The 23,272-nt window shown below is 36.2% G+C and overlaps 1 protein-coding gene across 33 annotated transcripts in view; it reads left to right on the forward strand.

Moving 5' to 3' along the window:
- Positions 1-23,272, forward strand: part of LOC136414528 (zinc finger protein OZF-like) — a 183,432-nt gene that overhangs the window by 52,036 nt on the left and 108,124 nt on the right. The window contains exon 4 of one of the 33 annotated variants that reach the window (XM_066398590.1): positions 2,132-4,237. The exons of 27 other annotated variants lie outside the window; for them this stretch is intronic. In XM_066398590.1, coding sequence (XP_066254687.1) covers positions 2,132-4,217 — 2,086 coding nt within the window. In that variant the 3' untranslated portion in view covers positions 4,218-4,237. Of the gene's footprint in view, positions 1-18; positions 1,064-2,131; positions 4,238-13,577; positions 14,866-15,169; positions 16,386-16,746; positions 18,183-21,102; positions 22,470-23,272 lie in introns of those variants that run through there. 5 more of the 33 variants (XM_066398601.1, XM_066398606.1, XM_066398612.1 and 2 more) reach the window with 5 other exon arrangements.

A 23,272-nucleotide genomic window follows, 5' to 3' on the forward strand; every position in this document is an offset into this window, starting at 1 on the left:
AAACCCCTTACTTTTTAGGTCCCCAACCCAGCAGCTTCTACAAAAATTTAATATCAAAGAGTGTCATATCCTAGTAGAAGACATCACCCTTAACCCTTCTCTAAAATTCCGAAATGGCAGGGTTAAAATCCCCAGATTTAAGTACAAGTGCTACGTGTGTTCCACCAGGTTCTTCTCCAGTGTGGATCTTGATACCCATAGAGTGAAGTACAACAAGCAGTGCAAGTACTTTTCGAAAATTAAAATCAAGGCTGTCAAGCGCAAGCGTAAAATGAAGGCTGTGAAAAAGGAGGATCATCAGGAGACTGATGATTACATTAAAGATACTTCTGAGGACGGTAGTGTGTTCTCCTGCAAACACTGTTGGAAAGTATTTCTAACAAAGTGCTCCCTGCAAGAACATATTAATTGGCATTATCAGAACTTTGAGATTGATAATGGAGAAGTTAAGAAGTTCTATAACGACTACGCGTTGCTTATGCCGGATGTAGACCCCTTTCTCGGTCCAGAAGATGTTCAAATAGTCTCCGAATCTAGTTTGCTAAACAACAATAACACAAATGTTGAGGCTAATTTGAACACTTCAGAAGCGCAAAAGAAAAGCAACTTTAAGGTACCCCTTGAAGATTCGTCTGAATTGAACCCTAGTGACTTCCCAGTACTCAATTTAGAGGATGTGGGGGTTAATCTAACAGCATCTACAATGGAGCAGGCAGTGTGCACCAAACAACCTCCCACTTCATTGGTAAACCGAGAGCATTTCAGATGCAATACCTGTGACAACTTGTTTTTAACTTTTGATTCTTTCGGGCAGCATATAGTCAACGAGAAGTGCGCCATCATCGGCAAATGCTGCCTGTGCAGAACTCCTTTTGGTTCCAATCAGCAGTTATATGAACATGTGATGAGGAAGCATAGCAAATTTCGGTGCATATGCAATTTTTGTTTCAAGACTTTTATCAATTCTGAAAATATGCACAGGCATATCATGAAGAAGCATAATTATTTTTCTGGACTTGTTTAGTTTGTTATGGTTAGAATTTTTAGCGTTTAGGCGGAAGTAGGTACAATGAATTCGGAGTAAATAATAATATTACAAAATGAAAACTTGCAGTAAAATCTGCTTTACAGACATTCCGCTACATTTGGTTTTGAATTACAAATTGGGCATTCGCAATTTTATCATTTTTATTTCTTTCGTATTCATTGTAATTACCTCTGCGTAAACGCTTAGAATTCAAAACTCAGACTATTTCTTGCAGAATTCGTTTGTTATTCCATGTTATAGTTACTGTTAATATTTTGTTTTTTCTTTGTTAGGCACTCCCTTCAACTGTGAAATATTTGAGAATGTAAGCACATCAAATCGAATCTGTAATGTTTTTCGTAAAAATAAGTTGTTACTAGTTTTTCTAAAGGTTAGATAATTCCTTAATAGTACGGGATGCAAGCAACGTTTAAAAAGTCAATGGTAGTACCAGTAGGTCATTAAATCCGGGATCACATTAATTTTTTCTCAAATTTCGGTCTAAAACAATTCGTTCTTTAGCTCAATTATGTTTTTCTTTTGATTTGATAAATGACTTTAGCATTAATATGTGCAGCGTAATTTGAATTAATCGATATTCGAGCAAAATTTTTCCTAACATTAGTAATAAGGTTCGAAAAATCTCCCAAGATCAAACAGTGATACGATTCACCATTTTTCCAGCAGCAAAGACAAATGCAATTTTTTTAAAGAAATAATCATTTCGACGTGATCCTGAATTTCTGGGAATTCCCAGTAAACCATTGATTTTATGCCTTTTTTGTTGCCCATATTCTTAATTATGATTTTCAAAACGAGAAATATTATTTTTATTAGAAAATATTGCAAATTTATACATTTTTAATTATTTCATAATTTTGAAGCCGAGTGTATTACTGTTGGGAGGTAAATGTCTCCCTACGGGTCTGTTAAAAACCGTAATGAGATTAGATTGCATATAAATATGAACATATTTGCCTTATTGATTGTGATGATGATAATGACCAATAAAGCAATCTCAGGGTTTCTAAATCACCTCACCTTTTTTATTACCTGTATTATTTTATCTGCTGGAACAACAACGCTAATAAAAATCATTTTTAGGTTCCACGAAATGAGCTTCAAAGAGCAACAATCTTACCTGAAACATCACTTCTCCAAAAATTGTACCATTGTATTGGTAGACATTTTGAAATGCCCAAACAAGAAACCTATTGTAAAGAAGAAACGCAAAAAGCACTTTGCTGCATCTCCAGATCTGCCAGCAGAGAACGTCGGTCGCAAGAAATACAGTTGTTACATCTGCTTTGAAAAATTCTCCACTGAGGGTGACTTGGATTTGCATAAACTCATTCATAATGATGATGAAGACGAGGAAGATGAAGCTAGGTGCAAGTCATATGAAAAGGATATTGCTTATCAAGTTGTTGATGAATCTGCCTCAGAGAGTGATGAAGAATCTTCAGAAACCACTGTGCGAAAATTAAGGAGCTTTGTTAAGCCCGTAGACAACGTTTCCTCTCTAATTAAAAATCCTTCTATCATCCGAGAGGCATTAATGGACCTCATAGATGAAGTTAATGCTGACGGTGCACAAAAAGTTAAACCCACTGAAGAGAGTGGGCAAATAAAAGAAGATTCTTCAAACAAAGACGGAGAAGACTATAAATGCGTTACATGTAACATATTCTTCGCCAACCAAATGGACATTAAAGCTCACGTTCATAATCAATATGTTTGCAAGTATTTTTGCAGACGCTGCACTAGGCAGTTCAACACTAAAGGAGGTTTTATAGTGCATGTTCTACAACATGGAACGGACAGCTCCTTGAAGTTCGGTTATAAATGCGCTAAATGTTCTGCGTCCTTTGACGATTGTTATCAGCTCAAAAAGCACTACGTCGCGGTTCATAATGTTTTCAGTAAAGCTAAATCGGAAGAAGAGGCCTCAGCCAATATTGCTAAAGCTGCCGATTCAGACCCTAAATCCAGTGGTGACCCCTCCAACCCTGTAACTGGTTATATCCCCATTTATGACTGTGATGTTTGTTATGATGTTTTCGCGACAAAGAAAGCTTTGCATCGACATAAGAAGTTTCATGAAAAGCTCGATAAGATGAAGACTTCCCCCATTTGCATTGAAGATGATGATGTGCAAGTGGTCCAGAAGGATGCCTATACTACTCCTCACGAGGTTGTGTCCAATTTCACCACTGTCAGGAAAACTCAGAAGTTTGTCCCCATTAAGCCGGCTATTAGCGCTGCTGTGGCAGGCCCTAGTGGGAATGCAAGTACTACGTCATTCAATAAAACAGAAGTGACGTCTCAAATAACACAAATGCTAGGAGGGACAAAGATTGTGAATACAACTACGGCAAATAGTAGTTTACTAAAAACAAGACTGCTAAAAAAGGTTTCCAATCCTCTTACATCTTCCTCATCTCTTGTACTGAACCATCCCCCACTTTCTGCACCAGGGCAGCCTGCCATGTTGAGCCTCCCCGGATTAGACCCCAGCAAAACTTATTACGTTTTACTACCCTCTCAGGATCCTAGTCAAACCCCTTCCATGATTCCCATTGCTCCTACTTCAGCCACAGCATCAACCACCACCACTTGTCCACCAATGGTGCCACTAGCAACTTCCTCATCCTCCATTGGTCGAGTCATACCTGCCTCCGTAGTACCTAAACCTTCTACTTTGACCAAAACTAAGCAGAATATAATTCCGTCTATGTCCGTGCCAATTATCAGTAATGTGGAAACATGCCAACAGACTATTCCAGGGAGCAGCAACGAGGGATCTTTTGTAATGCCTGTCATCACTAGTTTTGGTACAGTGACTGATGATGTAGCTAGTAAGAAGATGCGCAAAGATCCTGCTTCTCACTTTGAAAATGAATACGCTAGGTTTCTGAAAGAGGGAGCAAATGAAAAAAAGAAGAAGATATTCATAAAAGAGAAGATTCCTCTTGGAAGTCCCCCAGCAATAAAGCAAGATATGAAGAATCAAGTAGTGGCAAGTGACCCGATTACTATTGAAGATGAGGGTAATTCTGTAACATTTACAGAGTTGACTAATGTACCTTTCGACGTGAGTCAGAACACTACTTCTAGCGAATTGGCTGATAGTGCTGGGAATTGGAATAAGCCTAAAATTTTTGTAAGAAAAATGGCGGATTTAATTTAGGTATTCTAGTCTGATAATGGCCAAAGGATAGTTGAGCATTAACCGCTAAGTTTTGTTTCCATTTCACCAAGATCAACTCTATAAAAAGAGTCTTGCTGACAGGTAAGTTAGATAATTTTGGGTGATTTATTAGTACTTATTTTATTATTCACCCAAAATAATCTAGCCTATCAGAACTGACCTTCACGCAATTTGTCTGATTTTGAACTGCTAGGTTACTGCACTGTGAATTTTCCCTGGAAGATAATTTTCGTGGAAATCACGAAACTAATTAATCTTTTGTTTTTTTTTAAATCGTTTTCAAGGATATTATCTTGGTAAAGTTGCCAGGACTTTGATCTGTTACTTCAGTCAGGTAATTATTAAAGTATATATTTTCATCATATCTTCATTGTGTATTATTTGGGTTTTGGAGTGAAGTAGGGACTTCAAAACTACTCCATTCCCAATTACAATTGAACTATTTTGCCATAATATTAATAATACCTTTAGGGGACATTTCTGTTTGGAGGAAGATAAATCACAAACAGTTCTTATCATCTCAAAGTATTTCTTTGTGTTTTATTAAGACTTCTTTACACTCACGCATTTTAGGCCTAACAATTTCCGGATGGTTCAATACTATTTCCATTTACATCGTTTCATTAATGTGATCATCAGACAAACACTTTGTAAGATGTAAGCACATCTGTAAATACTTTCATGTGCGATATAATTTCCTGTGAGGTACTTTTTCTTCTTTTTGACTTTAGTGTAAGTCTTTTATTTTTAGTTCTAGTACCTTAAGCTTGTACTCGTTCGTCTTTGAATCTTGTTTTTAGTTTGCAGATATCTTCTGTATTTAGTAATTATACAGCAATGTGATTATTTGAACTCTAATATAATGTTTTGTAAGAAGAGTGGGTTTTGATGTTATATTTTGAATGTTTTTAAATTAAAACGAACAAAAAATGTCTTTTTTGTAAGTTTTTGTGCAGCGTTTTTCCAACTTTTGAGCCTATAGTTTGGAACAAAATTTCGAGCATTGTTCTATCGCTTAATTCTACTAGTACTATAATCCTATGTTTTAATGATATAATTCGATAATGGACAGTGGGGGGGTACACAAAATCAAATCTATAAATTGCATTTTACAAAAAGCCTGTGTTATACTACTGCTGTGTTGTGTTGTGTCAATTTATAAATCCGGCTTAACGGCCATTTTTGGATTGTATAAATATGATGATATAAACTTCATTTGTAATTAAACAAGTTTTATTTGTTTTGTTTTATAATAATCGATATATACGCATGTTTCAGTTTTTATGGTAATTTAAAATACACGTTTTCATTGTTTAAAGATTTGGGTTAATGAGGAAAACACATTTGAAATTTCGCTTTTTGGCGCAAATTAACTGAACTCGGTTAAACTGAACGGGTTAAAGCTATTAAACACTTAATATATTTAAGCGGCCATTACGTGTTTATAGAAAACATTCCATAAGCGCGGAGGAGCTTATATTGATAATTTAATATACCGGGAATTAACTTGAAAAAGTTGAACTTAATGCTGAATATGCTGAATATCTTGGTAACAAAATCGTCAACACTACTTTTGGGTTGTAAGTTGAACCGTAAGTAAGTCTAAAAATGTTCTGTTTCAAGCTGGATTTTTTCAATAAGTTTTAGCTGCAATTGTGGCTAAAACCTTCCTCTTTACCGCCTCAAGGTCTTATTATTATTTGTTTTAGCTTTAAATACGAAATCATTGATTTCGTCGAACACAACAAAATTTTCCTAGCACAGACGAAAAATTTTTGACGAGTACCAAGGAAGGCTATCAATGTCTTTATTGTCTTAGGTTCCCTCAGGTTTAAAAACTATGTCATAACCTAGTATTCTCCTGGAGGTGCAAGTGGTGCTGTAAAGCACTGAAGCAAAAAAGGATGTGCTATGTACATGAAAGACACATCCATGGTGAAAACTAAGGAAAGCAGTAGTTGTGGGATAAACGAAAAGACCTTGAACCACAAACGCTATTACGTACCACATCAATAAATATGATTTACTAGAGATTTGAGGTAAGACTGCCCAAAAAGATCCTTTTGAGGAACCACAAAATTATGATTAAGAATGTTCCTACTCCGACATAGTCGATTATTAAAATTGTCTTAAGGACTACCTTCCTATATGGAAGAAGACAATCAGAACTAGAACTGACTTACACTCGTAGAAACTAAAAATATCGAGATATCTTACCGAGCTTATTTAATCTTACAGTGAATTTCTTGGATGTTTTCTCCAACTTCTCCGGACTGATCTTGTAGGAGCATTCTTTTAAGATTCTCGGCTAACTAAAATTAACTTTATGAAGTAATTTTCAGGATTTCCTTATTGAATACCGATATAACGTGTACAATGATCTTGGAGTTTCGCTAAAAATGTATGAATAATAAGGATTGACGGATCTATAATCAAATAAGACAATCACTAAAATGGGACCATAATGTTAGAAGTTATTTAGCGTCAAAGCTGTTGTATATTTTTAATGTTTTCTATAGAAGCCTTCTAGACATTTTCTTAGAGGTAGGTATGTTTTTTTGATTCAAGATGGGTTTTCCTAAGTTTTGATACAATGTGGGCAACTTTGAGTTTGCGAATTTTTCTTTTTGAGGCAAGCTTTAGTTGCAAATGTAGCTAAAACGCGCCTCCTTTATCCCCTCTAACACTCACTATTACTATTTTTAGAATAAAATCCGAAGCTATCGACATCGACGAACTCATCAAATCAAAGATTGATGTAATATTTTCTATTCCTAACACCGATACTTCGTCCACAGTTAAAACCAAAGAAGATTATCCATGTCCTTATTGCTCTAAGGCCTTTATGTAAGGACGGAAGCTCAAAAACCATCTTATAGCTTACAGTTCTGAGCGTCCTTGGAAGTGCTAGATTTGTGATCAAGCTTTCAAGCAAAAAAATTGTGCTTGACACTCCTGAGAAGACTGTTCATGGAATCTGTGAGAACTCTTGTCAGACCTGCGGCAGAATATTCAACTGCAAACGGTACTATGAAATACACTGCAATAGGCATATTAAGAAGTATTATTTGACGTGCCGGGAATGTAGTAAGACCTTCTCCAATAACTTCTCCCTTAAGAGGCACATGCCGTAAAGGATTCACCAACAGTCATACTAAGTTGGAACATGAGAATTCGATTCACATGAAAAAGGCAGTTAAGTAAAGACATGTTTGTGCGGTGTTAGTATACAGAATAGCAGGAACAATATCCATGGTGAATTACGAGAAATTCCTACTAGTCTGTGGGATCTGCAAGAAGCCATCTTTATTAAAATTGTGCTGCGAACACCTATTTTGGTATTTACAATAGCGACTGTATTTACAATAGACATTTAAAAAGAAATTTCTCTACCCATGGAAGGAAATAAACACAGTTATTATAACTTAAAGCATTTCTTTGTCCTTCCTTAAAACTTCTTTAGACTCATTTCTGTCAACCCCTGTATACTACTGACATTGAAGTACGCAGTATACTACAGTATATAGGATATTTAGTAGCCAAGCAGTGGGAGAGCCGATATTTTTACTCTAATTTATCCTGTGGTGAGGGTTAAAATATGTTTTTATTTTGATCAATAACTGTGCATCATATCGAAAAATTACAAGAGGCGAACGATTCTAAACAAGTAGTCTTCACGTATGTATAACACTGAAAATAAAATAAATTTGCTTTTTTAAAAAATTCCAACAAAAAAACACTCTTTTCTTTCCAATTTTTTTAACCAAGTAGATAATCGAAAAAAAAAATGCTGTAAAATATCTTTACATGAGTCAGTAATAAACCTTATCGAAAGCTTGGTAGCTTTAGAGTTTTTTTCTTATCACACAAGGCCGAAATCCCAAGGTTTTCTATTCTGCGGTTCAACTAGTCGGTCAAGACTACTTTCCTTCTATTTCAACATTTTTTGCTAACCTGAAAACAGTGATTTTCAATATTCATTTATTAATCCGGAATAATCTTGTAGTAAATAGATATAATTCCCGACTTTCCCCGACTGATCTTGACCGGCCGATCCTTAGATCCTCCCATTTACCCCCCTCAAACATTTACCATTACTATTTTTAGCATCAAATATGAAATCATCGACATCGACGAACACACATTAACAGAAAATCTCCCTCTGAAGATTTCCAGCAGAGACGAGAAACTTTTGACCAAAACTGAAGAAGGCTATCAATGCCCTTATTGCACCAGGTTCTTCAAGGTGCGTTGGAGGCTCAACAAACATATCATAATCCACAGTTCTGAGCGCCCGTGGAAGTGCAAGGGATGCGATAAAACCTTCAAACTTAAAAGCATTCGCGATTGTCATGAGAGGGCCATCCATAGCGAAACTAAAGAAAGCTACACTTGTGACATATGTGAAAAGATCTTTAACCACAAACGCTATTATGTGGCACATCGCAAAAGGCACCTTAAGGAATATAACTTAAAGTGCTTGGAGTGTGGAAAGCTCTTTACTGATAACTTTACACTTAAGAGGCACATGATTGTGCACTGCGAGGAGAGACCTCTTCAATGTAGTGCCTGCGGCAAAACATTTAAATACCAAAATGTTTTGGATTATCACTTCGAGACTTTGCATGGAGATCAACGAAATGAAGAGCACTCTTGCGACATATGCGGGAAGATATTCAATCATAAACGTAAGTGTGCAGTTCATCGCAAGAGCCATTTGAAACAGCATACTGTCCACTGTGAGCATTGCGGTAAAGGGTTCTTTAATAATTTTCGTAAGAAGAGGCATGAGAATTCGATTCACTTGGGAAAACAAAATCTTTGTGAGATGCCAACATAGGAATTATCACGATATCTGAAGTATCTCAATAAAACTTAGGAAACAATTTTTATACGGAAAAAAATAAATACAGTTATTATCACTTGAAAGATGTCTTTGTGCTTCCTTAAAACTGCTTTACACTCGTGATATTTTATATATTTTAGTTATGTTAATTTTCGTTTTTATAATATTTTTTCCCCAGGTTCTGATGGTGACAGAGTTGTCACTGACACGTTAAGAAAAACTTTAACACGCACACACACACACACACTTTTTTAAGGTTTTTGTTTTTCGTCAGAAGTCTTACTGATGCCTAGTAAAAACATTTACTGAATCCATATTATCATAAAGGTGATCATAAAGTGCTTTTTCGAAGATTTTCGAAATCGATGCGACGATAGAATAGAAATAAGTTTGAATGTCTGTCTTATTTAAAATACATTCTTAGCAACCATGAATGCAAAAACACTAGTGCTGTCTTTCAACGTTTATATAGAAATTTACCTACAGCTAAAGTTGACGATACAACTTGGCTGACAGTAGACACGTATACGTACAAGAAGGGGAATTTGAAGAAAGTGCAGTTAGCAACTTTTCCGAATTGTCCCCCATTACATTCCAAATTTTGATTAAATATATGAATAACCGTCAGCTACCAGGAATTAATTTCAAAAAGTTTAACCTTGGTACCTAATATCCTGTTAAAACATTTCACATCCATTCTATATTATAAGTTGAACTGTAAGTAATCCAAAAATATTTTTGTTTCAAGTTGAATATCTTCAATACGTGCTAGCTGGAGTTGTGACTAAATCCCTCTTATTTATCCCCTTCAAACATTTATCATTATTATTTTTAGCCTTAAATATGAGATCATCGACATCGAGGAACCCACATTGACGGAAAATCTCCCTCTAAAGATTTCCAGCACAGATGAGGAATCTTTGAACAAAACCGAAGAAGGCTATCCATGCCCTTATTGCTCTAGGTCCTTTAAGCTGCGTTGGAGGCTCAAAAACCATCTCGTAACCCACAGTTCCGAGCGCCCTTGGAAGTGCCAGAGGTGCGATAAAACCTTCAAGCTTAAAAGGGTGCGCGATTCTCATGAGAAGACCATTCATGGTGAAAGTAAGGAAAGCTACACTTGTGGAATATGCGATAAGTCTTTTAGCCACAAACAGTATTACGAAGCACATCGCAAAAGACATATTAAGAAGTATAATTTGACGTGCCGAGAGTGCGGTAAAGCCTTCTTGAGCAAGTTCTCCCTTAAGAGGCACATGATTGTGCACTATGAGGAGAGTCCTTTGCAATGCAACGTTTGCGGCCAAACCTTTAAGTACCAAAATGTTTTGGATTATCACTTCAAGACTTTGCATGGGGATCTGCATGGAACAACGTTGTTAAGAAACAAGGTTGTTCACGAATAAACATCTATAAATTTGTAAAATATACGAGAGATCATGCGTAAAGCTGAAAACTCAAGAATAACGTTTTAGAACTGGGTCAAAAACGATCTTTGTTTGATATCGTGGTTCATTAAAATTGTTCTACGAACTCCTATTTGAACGTTTTAATAACACTTCGAAAGAAGTTTTACAGAAAATTCTATATGGAAGGAAATAAATACAGTTATTATCATCAAAAATATTTATTTATACTTCCTTAAAGCTTCTTTAGACTCATATTTCTGATAATCGCTGTACATCATTGTCATTGAAGTACGCATCAATAAACTACCTGTAGTATATTGTACATATAGTAGATGAATTATCATATTTTTGACTAGCTTAACTGCAACAACAACTTTTCTATCAGACTTTAAATAATTTTCCTCTTGATCTAATTACCAGTATTAATATCCGATAATCTGACCTGTAATTTAGGTACTTTTTCATATAATTTTTAAACTGACCTGAAAGTATTGATTTTTTAGGATTTATTTATTAACCCCGAACAATCTTGCAATAACTGGATATAATTCTCGACTTCTTCCGATCTTAAATATGAAAATTTAGGTTAATTTAAATTCAATTATCCTCAAACTTAAATTCACAAAATGGGGGAATATTTCTCAAATTTTAAAAAAATTTTGGTAAGAAATATTACCAGCTATCTCTATAAAGAGTAAGATCAAGTTATATTGTTATATTGAGTTACGAGCTTATACACATAGAGTCGTACGAAAGGGATAATCAGGAAATAAGGGTCACTATTAAACTCTTAAGTTTGTACTTTTGTCAGATGTATATCCCTGGGTTTGACATGAACCTGCGTTAAACACTTTAATGTAAATTTGTGCTTCAAGGCATCCTCTTTAATTTTACATTAAATTGAATTCGACAATATGCTGTGGCGTACAAGAAGAAATGCCCTCAATAACTTTTTATACCACCAAAAATTTGAATCAAATGTTTGAAAAACCCTTAGAGCTCCCAAGAATTAATTTCAGACATTGAATCGGTAACGCCCAGCATTATTAAGATCTTTTGCAGTAATTGCTGATTCTAAGTTGCACCGCAATAATCCAAAAATGTTGAAATTGGATTTTTCCAATAAGTTTTAGCTGTTATTGTGATTAAAACCTTATTTGACCCCTAAAACATTTACCATTGTTATTTTTAGCCTCAAATGTGAAATCATCGACATCGACGAACATACATTAACAGAGCTGAAGATTTCTGTCACAGATGAGAAAGTTTTAACTAAAACCGAAGGAGGCTATCAATGCCCTTATTGCACCAGGTCCTTTAAGCTGCGTTCGAGGCTTAAGAACCATCTTGTAGTTCACAGTTCTGAGCGCCCTTGGAAGTGCCAAGAGTGCGATAAAACTTTCAAGCTTAAAAGGGTGCGCGATTCCCACGAGAAGACCATTCATAGTGAAATTAAGGAGAGCTACACTTGCGGGATATGCGATAAGATTTTCAGCAACAAACGCTATTATGTAGTACATCGCAATAGGCATATTAAGAAGTATAAATTCAAATGCCTGGAGTGCGGTATACCTTTCACTGATAAATTCAGTCTTAAGAGGCACATGAGCGTGCACTGTGAACAGAAGTCTCTGCAATGCAGTATTTGTAGCCAAGTGTTTAAACATCAAAATCTCTTGGATCATCACTTCAAAACTTTGCACGGGAATGAAGAGCATTCTTGTGATATTTGCGGAAAAATTCATAAACACAACTGCGTGGCCCACCGTAAGCGGCATTTAAAGGATAATATTCACTGCGAGTATTGCGGTAAAGGGTTCTTTAACAACTTTGGTAAGAAGAGGCATGAGAATTCAGTTCATTTGGGAAAAAGGCCTATCTTTGAAATGTCAGCATGGAAATGACATCAAGAACATGAGAGAATTAAAAATTAGTAGATTAAAAAATTACAAAAAAATTGACCTGAGATTGAGGCAGGACTGCCTAAGAAGAATCTTTAGGAGAAGCGCAAAATGCTAGTTCTTTGACGTGCTGGTATGTTAAAATTGAAGACTCTTTGTTTTGCCATTGTAATAATACTTAGAAGGAAATTCTAATAATTTAGAGAAAATAAACACAGTATATATTATCATATCTAAGATCTCTTTGTGATTCATTCGAATGTCTTTAACCTCGAATTTCTGGCAACCACAATACACCAATGATTTTAATTGCATAATGAATAAGTTACCAACCTATAATGCTCTTTCTTCTCTAAGATGTTTAGGCAAAGATGAAAGCTAAAAAATCGCCTCATAAATCATAGTTCTGACCGCCCTAGAAAGTGCCAGGTATGCCATCAAACTTTGAAACAAAAATATTTACGTGATTTTCATGAGAAGGCTACTCATGGAAAATCTAAGGAGTATACAGGAGGAATTTTATCTTATGTCAGATTATTTGGTAGAACACCCATTGCCCCTTTTAGATGTACTCACTTCCTTAAAGTCACTACGACATATATTCCGTGCAGGGATCAAACAACTAAGTGCCTGACCAATCGAAACCATTAACATTTGACACCATTGACCAGTACCATTATTCGACCTCTACGCAACTACTACTTTATGTACTCTTGAACGTTAGTTCTTTAATAAATTCCTTGTTTGAGTAGTTATCGTCATCTCTCATTATCACGAACATTGCACAACGACCTAAGATAACTTGTTCTACAGAAATTTGTCAGGATTCACTGATAATATATGTATCATTCAGCTATCTGATATATTTATATCCACCCTCACAGCGTTAGAACTTGTAATTTTTTTATTATTTCATGATTTCTCTTGAGTCATTAATGTTATTATAAACCTCTAATGGGATATTATTAAACACTTCAAATATGACATCTTGACCGAACCAAAATTCTTGAAAACTTTAAATCACAAAATCTGGAAATGTTTATAAAATTTGTAGAGAAGTATGTTTTTTTGATTTAAGATGGACTTTTTAGCTTCCAGCCTTTGAAGTATTCCATTTCAGCCGCAATTGTGGCTAAAATGCTCCCCCTTTACTTCCTAAAATACTGACCATTTTTATTTTTAGCATCAAATACGAAGACATCGACATCGATGAATTGACAACTTCAGAGATTGATGTGATATTTTCGATCACAAATATGGATCTTTCATCTATAGTTAAAATCGAGGAAGGCTATCCATGCCCTTTCTGTTCCAAACCTTTTAGGCAAATATCGAGGCTCAAAAATCACCTCATAGCTCACAGTTCTGCGCGCCCTTGGAAGTGTCAGATGTGCGATCAAGCTTTCAAGCAAAAGAGTGTGCTTGATTCTCATGAAAAGACTGTTCATGGAAAATCTGAGGAGAGGTACTCTTGTCAGACATGCGACAAGACCTTCAACCACAAAAAATATTATTTAGTTCACTGTAATCGGCACCTTCAGAAGTATGATAAGAAGTGTCAGGAATGCAATAAGGTCTTCTCGAATAATGTTTCTCTCAAGAAACATATGATTGTTCATAGCGAAGAAAGACCTTATGAATGTAATGTCTGCGGCAAGAGGTTTAAGTTCCATAGGGTAATGGTGTCTCATTTCAAGACTTTACATGGGGAGGGTAGTTTTGAGGTCCATCCTTGCGACATTTGCGGGAAAATTTTTAGCAATAAGAGGAACTGTGAAGTTCATCGTAAGAGGCATTTGAAGGAATACACAGTCTACTGTGAACACTGCGGTAAAGGGTTCTTGAACAGCTATGATATGAAGTCTCATGAGAATTCAATTCACTTGGGAATAAAGCATATTTGTGAGGTGTGCGGTGCCAGCATATCAAATAACAAAAAGAATATCAAAAGCCACATGAAGCAGCATGATCCTAATTACAAAAAAACTGTAGAGATTTGCGACATTTGTAATAAAGCATGTTCTAATTTAAAAAGACACTTTAAGACTGCCCATGAAAATGATGGCAAAAATTTCCATTGCGAACATTGCGGCAAGTTCTTCAAAGGCAGAGACGGGCTTAAGTTTCATTTGATGGTTCACAGAGGAGAAAAACCGTTTACTTGCAAGTTTTGCGAGAAAAAGTTCTTATCCAAAGGATTTTTGCAGGAGCACTTAAGAAGCCATCCTGAGAGTGATTTGAAGCCCTTCGAGTGTGGTGTTTGCGGGAAAACGTTTATAAAGAAGAGTGTGTTGGGATACCATATGAACACTCACACTGGGAATAGACCTTTTAAGTGCCAATTTTGCTCTAAAGGTTTTACCATGCAGAAGTATTTGGCTATTCATGTGAAGAGTCAACATAGAGGTGTTGAGGAGGAGGAAGAGAATGTAATAGAGGAAGATGAGGGAGTTTAAAATTTCCTTCCAAACCTTTAGTTTCGTCGTTGTAGGTTGGCTATAGTAGCGGAAGTTTTTTATCCAACCAACCTATTTTGGCAAATTCAAAACAGAATTTATCATATCGCGAGTGGGCAAATTGCATGTGCAATGTGCGTTTATAAATCGTAGTGTATAACTCTTTTTAATCACTTGTTATAATATACACTCCATAACAAAAGTATAAAAAGCTCTAAATAATTGCCTATCTCAAAAAGTGCCCATGGAAATTTTAGATGTTTTTTCTAATCATAAGTATTAATATAACGTTTTTACAATATATTTACCTTTTTTTTAGGCTCTTCCTTCACGATTACCCCCCCTTCAACATAGACTCACTCCCCACCAACCTTACCCTTATCGACTCTCTCGACAAATCCGCTGAAAACATGCCCGCAAGTAGCGTTGTAAACCAACTCAATGCTTCCGACGAACTCCTCAACCTCCTTTCAACTGAAGAGGAGTGCACTGCCATCTTGAACAACATAGCCAGCAATGACCAGTTCGGACCCTTGAGCGATTTTGTGGAGATGACCGATTTACAACCCCTTTCAGGACGCCCTAGTGAGATTCCCGACATGTACGCCAAACCCCTAAAACCTTCAGAGTTTACTTGTGATATTTGCAAGAAGGTTTTTGGCGCCAAAAAGCTTTTAAAAAAGCATTTGATGAGGCATAATGAGAAGCCTGGAATTGCATGTGGGGTGTGCGGAAAACTTTTCAGGTTCAAATATGAAGTTACTGAACATGCGAGAACGCATTCTGGGCCTACATTTCAGTGTGATGTATGCTCGAAGTGGTTTGTACATAAATCGCATTTAAATGCCCATAGAAAAAGACATTTGAAGCAGTTTGTGGCATTTTGTGATGTTTGCGGAAAGGGTTTCATATCCCAGCATGAGTGTGCTAGTCACAAAAATTCAGTGCATTTATCCAGTGGGTTTGTTTGCGAGAGTTGCGGTCAAAAACTGAGCAGTCAATCAGCTCTCAAAGAGCACATGCAACTGCACACTAAATTAGTACTCGAAAAACACTCCTGCAATTTGTGCAATAAATCATACACTAGCAGTAGATCTCTCAAAGCCCACTATATGAAAAACCACTCCCAAACTAAACAGTATCAATGCTCAATCTGCAGAAAGTCTTTGAGCAGCAAAAGAACATTGGAAACTCATATTAAAATGCACACTGGGCTAAAAGACTTCCTATGCACAGTGTGCCAGAAGCTTTTTGCGTCTAAGGAGTACCTGGAGGTGCACCAAAGGATCCACACTAACTATAAGCCATTTCAGTGCAGTAAATGCCCGAAGAAATTTACTCAAAAAACTTCACTGACCGTTCATTTGCGTTATCACACTGGGGAACGACCGTACAAGTGTGAATGTGGTAAAAATTTCATCTCTAAGAGTCATTTGATGTCTCATTATCGGACTCATGATGTTGGTGGCGTTGATATCGATTATCTCAGTTATCAACTGCATGATGTTACATAAGTAAAAAGTAAAATTTTGGTATTTGGGTTTTATTTTCCGTTTATCACATGTAGTTTTGAAATGTTCGTGGTACCACTCCTAAAATGGATTTAAAAAATTGGAAAATTTTGATGAATCCAATTATGCGATTTATTTGGAATAAACAGTCCCCAGGAATTATTGTGTATTGACCCTTGTGCATTTGAAGTTTAGGAATGAGGGGCTCATATAGACCATTTGCGTCATCAGTGGTATGAACATTACTGATTAAAAATAAATACGTTATGATATTTGCGTTTTATTTCGGTTGTTACTTTGAAAACACGTTTTAGTCGCGTTTGTGGCTAAAATCCCTTCCATCACTCCCAAATTAACAATCTAACATGATTTTTTACATTTTTAGCATGAAATACAAAATACTTGACTACAACTCTGACCCGGACGATCTCGCTATCGCAGAAAAACCGTTTAAATTCGTAGGAAAAGACGAGGAATCTTTCACTATTGTTAAAACTGAAGTGGGTTATCCTTGCCCTTATTGTTCCAAGCCCTTCATGCAGCGGTGCAAGCTCAAGAACCATCTCATTATCCATAGTGCTGAGCGTCCCTGGAGGTGCCAGGTGTGCGATAAGACCTTCAAGCATAAGCGAGTACTCGATTACCATGAGAAGACTGTCCATGGAGACCCCCAAAACTACCCTTGCGATATTTGCGGCAAAATTTTCAGCAATAAGCGGAATTGTGTAGTGCACCGTAATAGACATACTAAAGAGTATACGGTGAAGTGTCAGGAATGTGGGAAAGCATTCTTGGGGAATTTTTATCTCAAAAAGCACATGATTGTGCATAGTGAAGAAAGGCCTCATCAATGTCCTGCATGCGGCAAAAGGTTTAAGCACCAAAGGGTGTTGGATTATCATTTTAAAACTCTACATGGGGATGAAAGTCATGAGAAGCACCCTTGCGACATTTGCGGAAAGATCTTCAGCAATAGGCGAAATTGTGATATTCATCGTAAGAGACACTTGAAACAGTATACAGTCTACTGCGAGCATTGCGGTAAAGGTTTCTTAAACAATTTCTATCTAAACAAGCACTTGAATGCCAAGCACTATGGTAAAAGGCATATTTGTGATGTGTGCGGCGCCAGCATAGGAGATAAGAGCAATATGAGAAACCACATGAAGCTGCATGATCCCAATTACAAGAAACCACTACCGGAGGTTTGTAATATATGTCATAAGGCATTTTCAAACTTAAAAAGGCACTACAAGGCTGCCCACGAAAATGACGGAAAAAATTATAAATGCGAGTATTGCGGAAAGTTCTTCAGAGGCAAAGATGGTCTCAAGTTCCATTTAATGATCCACAGAGGAGAGAAACCTTTCTCCTGTGAGTTTTGTGGAAAAGCCTTTATATTAAACACTTTCCTGCAACAGCATTTAAGAACTCACCCCGAGAGCAATGTAAAGCCCTTTGAGTGCTCAGTATGTGAAAAGACTTTCATTAAAAAGAGTTTATTGGAGTATCATATGAATACTCACACGGGGAGTAGGCCATTTCAATGTGAGTTTTGCTCCAAGGCTTTCACAGGGAGGAAATATTTAACTGCACATGTGCGGAGTCAGCATGCAGGAGGAGAGGGCGGAAGTGGTGGAAGAGAGCCTGTGATAGAGGAGGAAGTGAAGGTGTTAACTTTGGAGGATGCGGGGTGTGACTTGATCTGATTAATTCAGATAACTTGGACATTTATTGTAAGGATGCATGGGTATGCTAGTTTAGGATTAGATGTAAATTTAGCAATAAAATTAAATTTTTAGAACCTCTTTCATTTTGCTGGAATTTTGATAAGCATAAAGACAGATTTGAATTATTGCAAAGTTCTTATAAACTATTACAAGGTCTATTCTAATACCTATTTGGTAAATTGCTTGTATTTTTAAAAATATGTCTTTAAATATAGAGATCTTCAAATATAAATATATTGAGGGCGACCCAGGTTTTATGATGAGTAATATTTTAAGATGAGTTGTTATTTGTGTCAGTTTTATGTTTAATTCTTAATTTTATTTTTTCCATCATTAGTTTTCTTTAGGGTTTTACTGTTTTTTTTTCAGGATTGATGTTTTCGTAGGATTTTATTTACATTCATTCTCTGTTATATTTGTATGTTATTTTTTTCTTCAACCAAGAATTATATTTATTTCTGTGCTCTATTTATAAATTATTGATCTAATCGAGTTTTTGAGACATTATACAGAAATTTCTTAGATGTAAAAAGAAGAGTTTTGAAACATTATGTATTTTTATATCTACTTATGATTCCATTTTACAAATTGTTCTACGAGTGGGAACTTTTTCTGGGGCCGTGTCCTTTCTTTACATTTCCCATGTTTTATCGGGGTGATGCATTCCTACAATTTCTAAAGTCTGATCATAAAATCTGGGACTCCAAGTATATGAAAAAAATCTTCATGCTTTTCAATATTCCTATACTATACAGGGTGATTCGAAATTAATATGCTAGGCAACTTATTCTACACTTAAAAACGATAAAAATTCAAATGAAAAGATATGAAAACGTCTTGTATCTTAGTAGCACTAATATAGCGGGTGTTTAAATTTTTCGTCAGAGCGCATACAATTCTTGAGATATTCAATTAAAATATTTTGATTTTTTAATTAAAATATTTTGAGTTGAAAAAAATTAGTATTTTGTTTGTGTTTGTAACATGTTATGTTCTATTTAGATAAGTTTTTCACATAATGTTCAAAACTTACCAGATCATTTGTAATTATCAAACCTACAGGAATCCAAATCTCTAAAAGTAAAAAATCCTCAATAGAAAAAAGTCGCAAGAATTTCGAATTTCCAAGAGGTCCCTGGAGTTAAATAATTTTAGATTTTGCTCAAACTATTTTGCAAAATAACTTGAAACTCGAAAAGGGGTGATGCGAAGACAATGCAAGAGCCTATATTGTTGTGTTATGAAATTTGAGGTGGAAAAATAGACTTGGCCCCGGAAAAATTATTTGCGAACTTATGTTATATAGATGTTTTTGTCATATTTTTAAACGAAGAATTCGTTAAACGTCCCGTTAAAATATTAGGTATTGAGCTCTCCAGTATTAAATTTGTCTATCTTTTCCTTGTCCTTCCGTCTTAAATTTAATTGATACGAAGATAGAAAATGAAAATAAATACTCAATTTTTATACTTCCTAAAGTAGTTTTATTTCTCCACTCTAAATCAAGTATCTGCAAGCCTCATTTTGCACCATTTCAGGTCGAATACCAAACGGAAGCGCCAGTCTCTAATGGAATGCTTCACCTGCCAGCTCACCTTCGCCAGTAAACTGAAACTCAACCAGCATCTTTCCACTCACAATAACTCTTCCAGGCCCTTTAAGTGTCCCAGCTGTCGGAAAATCTTCAAAACCAACAGTTCCCTCGCCTTCCACATGAAGAACATTCACTCTTCCCCAAGGGGGTTCAAGTGCGAGATATGCGCAAAAGTGGTGTCCAACGAGCGCTACTTTCACTTGCACACTCAAGCCCATAAAAGCGACTTCAGTTTCTTTTGCGAGCATTGCGGTAAAGGATTTGTTTACAAGCACCAATGCAAACTGCACATGGAAACCATGCACAGCTCTTCCTGCAAAAATTTCGTATGTGATGTCTGTGGTAAAGAGTTCTCCATCGCTAGTTATTTAAAACGACACCAAATGCGTCATGGAGGCTCCACAGAACCCAAAACAGAGTGCAAGATCTGCAAAAAACCTTATGTGCGCATTCAAAGGCACTACAAGGAACAGCACTCAGCTCAAAGTGCACTCTACATGTGCCATCTCTGTGGACAGAAGTTTAAGCAAAGTTTCGAGTTGAAACTGCACATGATGCGCCACAAAGGGGAAAAGCCGCATCAGTGTAGCTACGAGGGTTGCTTTAAGAGCTTTGTGAGGAAGCAGCATTTGCTGCTGCACATGAGGAGCCATACTGGGGAGAAACCGTTTGTGTGTGCAGTGTGCGGAAATCGGTACACGCAGAAGCCTTCCTTGGTGATTCACATGAGGGGGCATTTGGGGGAGAAGCCTTATGAGTGCGATTTGTGTTGGAGTAAGTTTGCTTCAAAACAGAGGTTGAATATTCATAAGAGAAAGGTGCATAAGTTGGTGGGTGATGGAAGGAAGAAAATTGAGGTCTGATCACCAATTGATTTTATCAGATCAGAATTAGATGATTTTGTGATTTATTAGTTATGTTTAATTTCATGATGGTTGTAAAAATGTTTTACGTTATTTAGTAGAACGGGAATTGGATTTAAAACCAATTATAAAATTGGTTCAAGTTAGTTCGGGTACAGACTGTTCGCAATATTTATTCCTACATCTTCAAGAGAATAAAAAGTACTATTCCAGAGCAAAATCTTCGTTTCTGTCAGCTCTTGTTCATTTAAACAAAATTTGGCTGAGTTGAGTGCATTTCACTTAAATCGTGTAGTTCCAGCATCGCACTGCATGCGCATTATTTTACAGTGTCCTGAAGATTCCAAAATAAATATTTCGAAACGTCGAATGTTCTTTGGACAACTAAATGTGTAGTATTTTTATCCTGTCTATTAAACCATACAAAAAAGTTATGAATTACATATACATAACTTTTAATCTATATATGTACATATAAACGTTTTGAGTTTTTCATTCAATTGATCCCCAATGTTCCGATCCAAGAATGCCTTCTAATAAACTGTACTTTTTAGCTACATCGAAGAGATAAAAATTGAAGTAACCGCGGACTATAGCGACGAAGAAAACGATCTAAATGAACAATCTGAAGACGTATCCAACGGAGTCCAATCGAGCGCCCCCCTCTATGTTCTCTTGACCAAAGACGGATACAAATGTCCTCATTGCCCTGCGATATATAAAAATATCGATGACCTTAAATCTCACTTCTCAGTACACAAACATGACAACACTCTTCGCTGCACAATATGCTACGACGAATTCAGCAATGCAGCTGCTCTTTCTAAGCATTTAACCATTTTCCATGAAGTCCAGAGGAAGTACCCTTGCCGTTGTGGCCAAATGCTTGCAAGTCTTGTCAATTATCAGAGGCATTTGGCCCATTGCGAATTTCCCAATAAAAAAGGATATTCCAGCATAAAAAATGAGGAGAACCATGTCATTTTTTGCAATGCTTGCAATGCTTCGTTCAAAGATGAAACGGAGCATAATGAGCATTGGTTAATTAGCCACGTAAAACGTGTGGAGTTTGACAAGTTTCGCTGTCTGAGGTGTGACAAAGAGTACTCAACTCTAAAGCAAATAATGGGGCATTATAAGCAGCATGCACAGGAAAAGAAGTACCACTGTCATCACTGCGGGAAAGGATTTATCACAGAGAAGTTCTTGGAGCTCCATGTGAAGAGTGACCATGTAGAAACTGGTGTAATTTGCACTATTTGCGGGAAAAGTCTGCGCAATCGTATTACATTAAATGCTCACATGCGAGGCCACAATCCTCATATTTCCAACGCAGGCACCTGTGAAATTTGCAAGAAGTACTACAGGAACCTTAAGCAACACCAACAAGACGCGCACGAGTCTTTGCTGACCTGCACCATTTGCGGGAAGATTTTTACCTCAGAACGAGGCCTGCAACTACATATAATGATCCATAAAGGAGACAAGAGATTTACCTGCGAGTTTTGCGGTAAAAGGTTTTTGATGAACACGTTCCTTCAAAATCACCTGCGCACGCACCCTGAAAGCGGAGTGGATCCTTTCACGTGTGAAGATTGCGGTAAAACTTTCTCGAGGAGGGTGGCTTATGTCGATCACATGAATAGTCACTCGGGACATAAGCCCTTTAGGTGCCAATTTTGTTCGAAGACTTTCGACAAAAGGAAATCTTATGCGCAACATAAGAGGATCAAGCATTTAGGAGTGCGCAGCCAGGCTTCCTAAGTAGGTTAGTTAAAGGTAGCATTGATTTGTATGCTTAAGATTAGGAGTTTTTAATGATAAATTAAAGTTCAGGTTATTTTGGAAAATAGTTTATTGGTCAATTAACGTTACTTTGGTATATTGGCTTTACTAAGTTTTTTTAGAATATAGTTAGAATAAAGAACAACTCGTTTGTGTGAAAAAACTATTTGCGATTGTAAGTTCTACTATGTTTAGGGTTTCACTAAGTCAAGTAATTTGATGTTGTTATATTTTACTTGACTTGAAATTTAAATACTTGAAAAATAAATACTTGATTTTCTGAGATCTTTCTTGCAATTTTTTAGCAGGAAACAAAAAGGGCAATTTTGATGTGATTTCTTCACCTTTTTTATTTTATTGGAATTCTTCGGAATTGGAATTTGGCTTATTTTGTATAAGAAATATACAACGTAAATGAGGTTAAAAAGAGAAAAAAAACTCGATATTAAAACCTGCCTGAATGTGTCAAAGACGAAAAATCTTTTCATTCAGAGCTCTCTGAGCGCGCACTTCATAGGTAAATGGAATTCTCTTATTGGTTAACCATGTTGATGATTAGGTAACATTTATAGATAATAGATTTGTGTGTCATGGTTTGCCTCAGAAGAAAGTTTAAATTTAAACACCTCAATTAAGTGCATTAAATCACAGTTTTGTGTAACTTAGATAAAACAGGTGTTAAAGTCTGTGTAATTTAAAATGGAATCATACTACTAATTGCGGAATTTTCATTCTAAAAGCACAATTTTTCTTTAAAGAATTTGGGTCCATAGCGTTTTTTACATTTTTTTTCAGTTTTAAACCTGCGTACATGTATGAATGTTACTACATGGAATCCAGGTTTTGCAGGAAAGTCTCGTTTTGAGTTTCATATTGAACTTTCCTCAGGGGTTCAATGGAATTTACATGTCTATTGCAAGTGTCCTAATTTTTTATAAT

Source organism: Euwallacea similis, chromosome 17 (assembly GCF_039881205.1).
Source record: "Euwallacea similis isolate ESF13 chromosome 17, ESF131.1, whole genome shotgun sequence".
In the NCBI taxonomy this organism is placed as follows: domain Eukaryota; kingdom Metazoa; phylum Arthropoda; class Insecta; order Coleoptera; family Curculionidae; genus Euwallacea; species Euwallacea similis.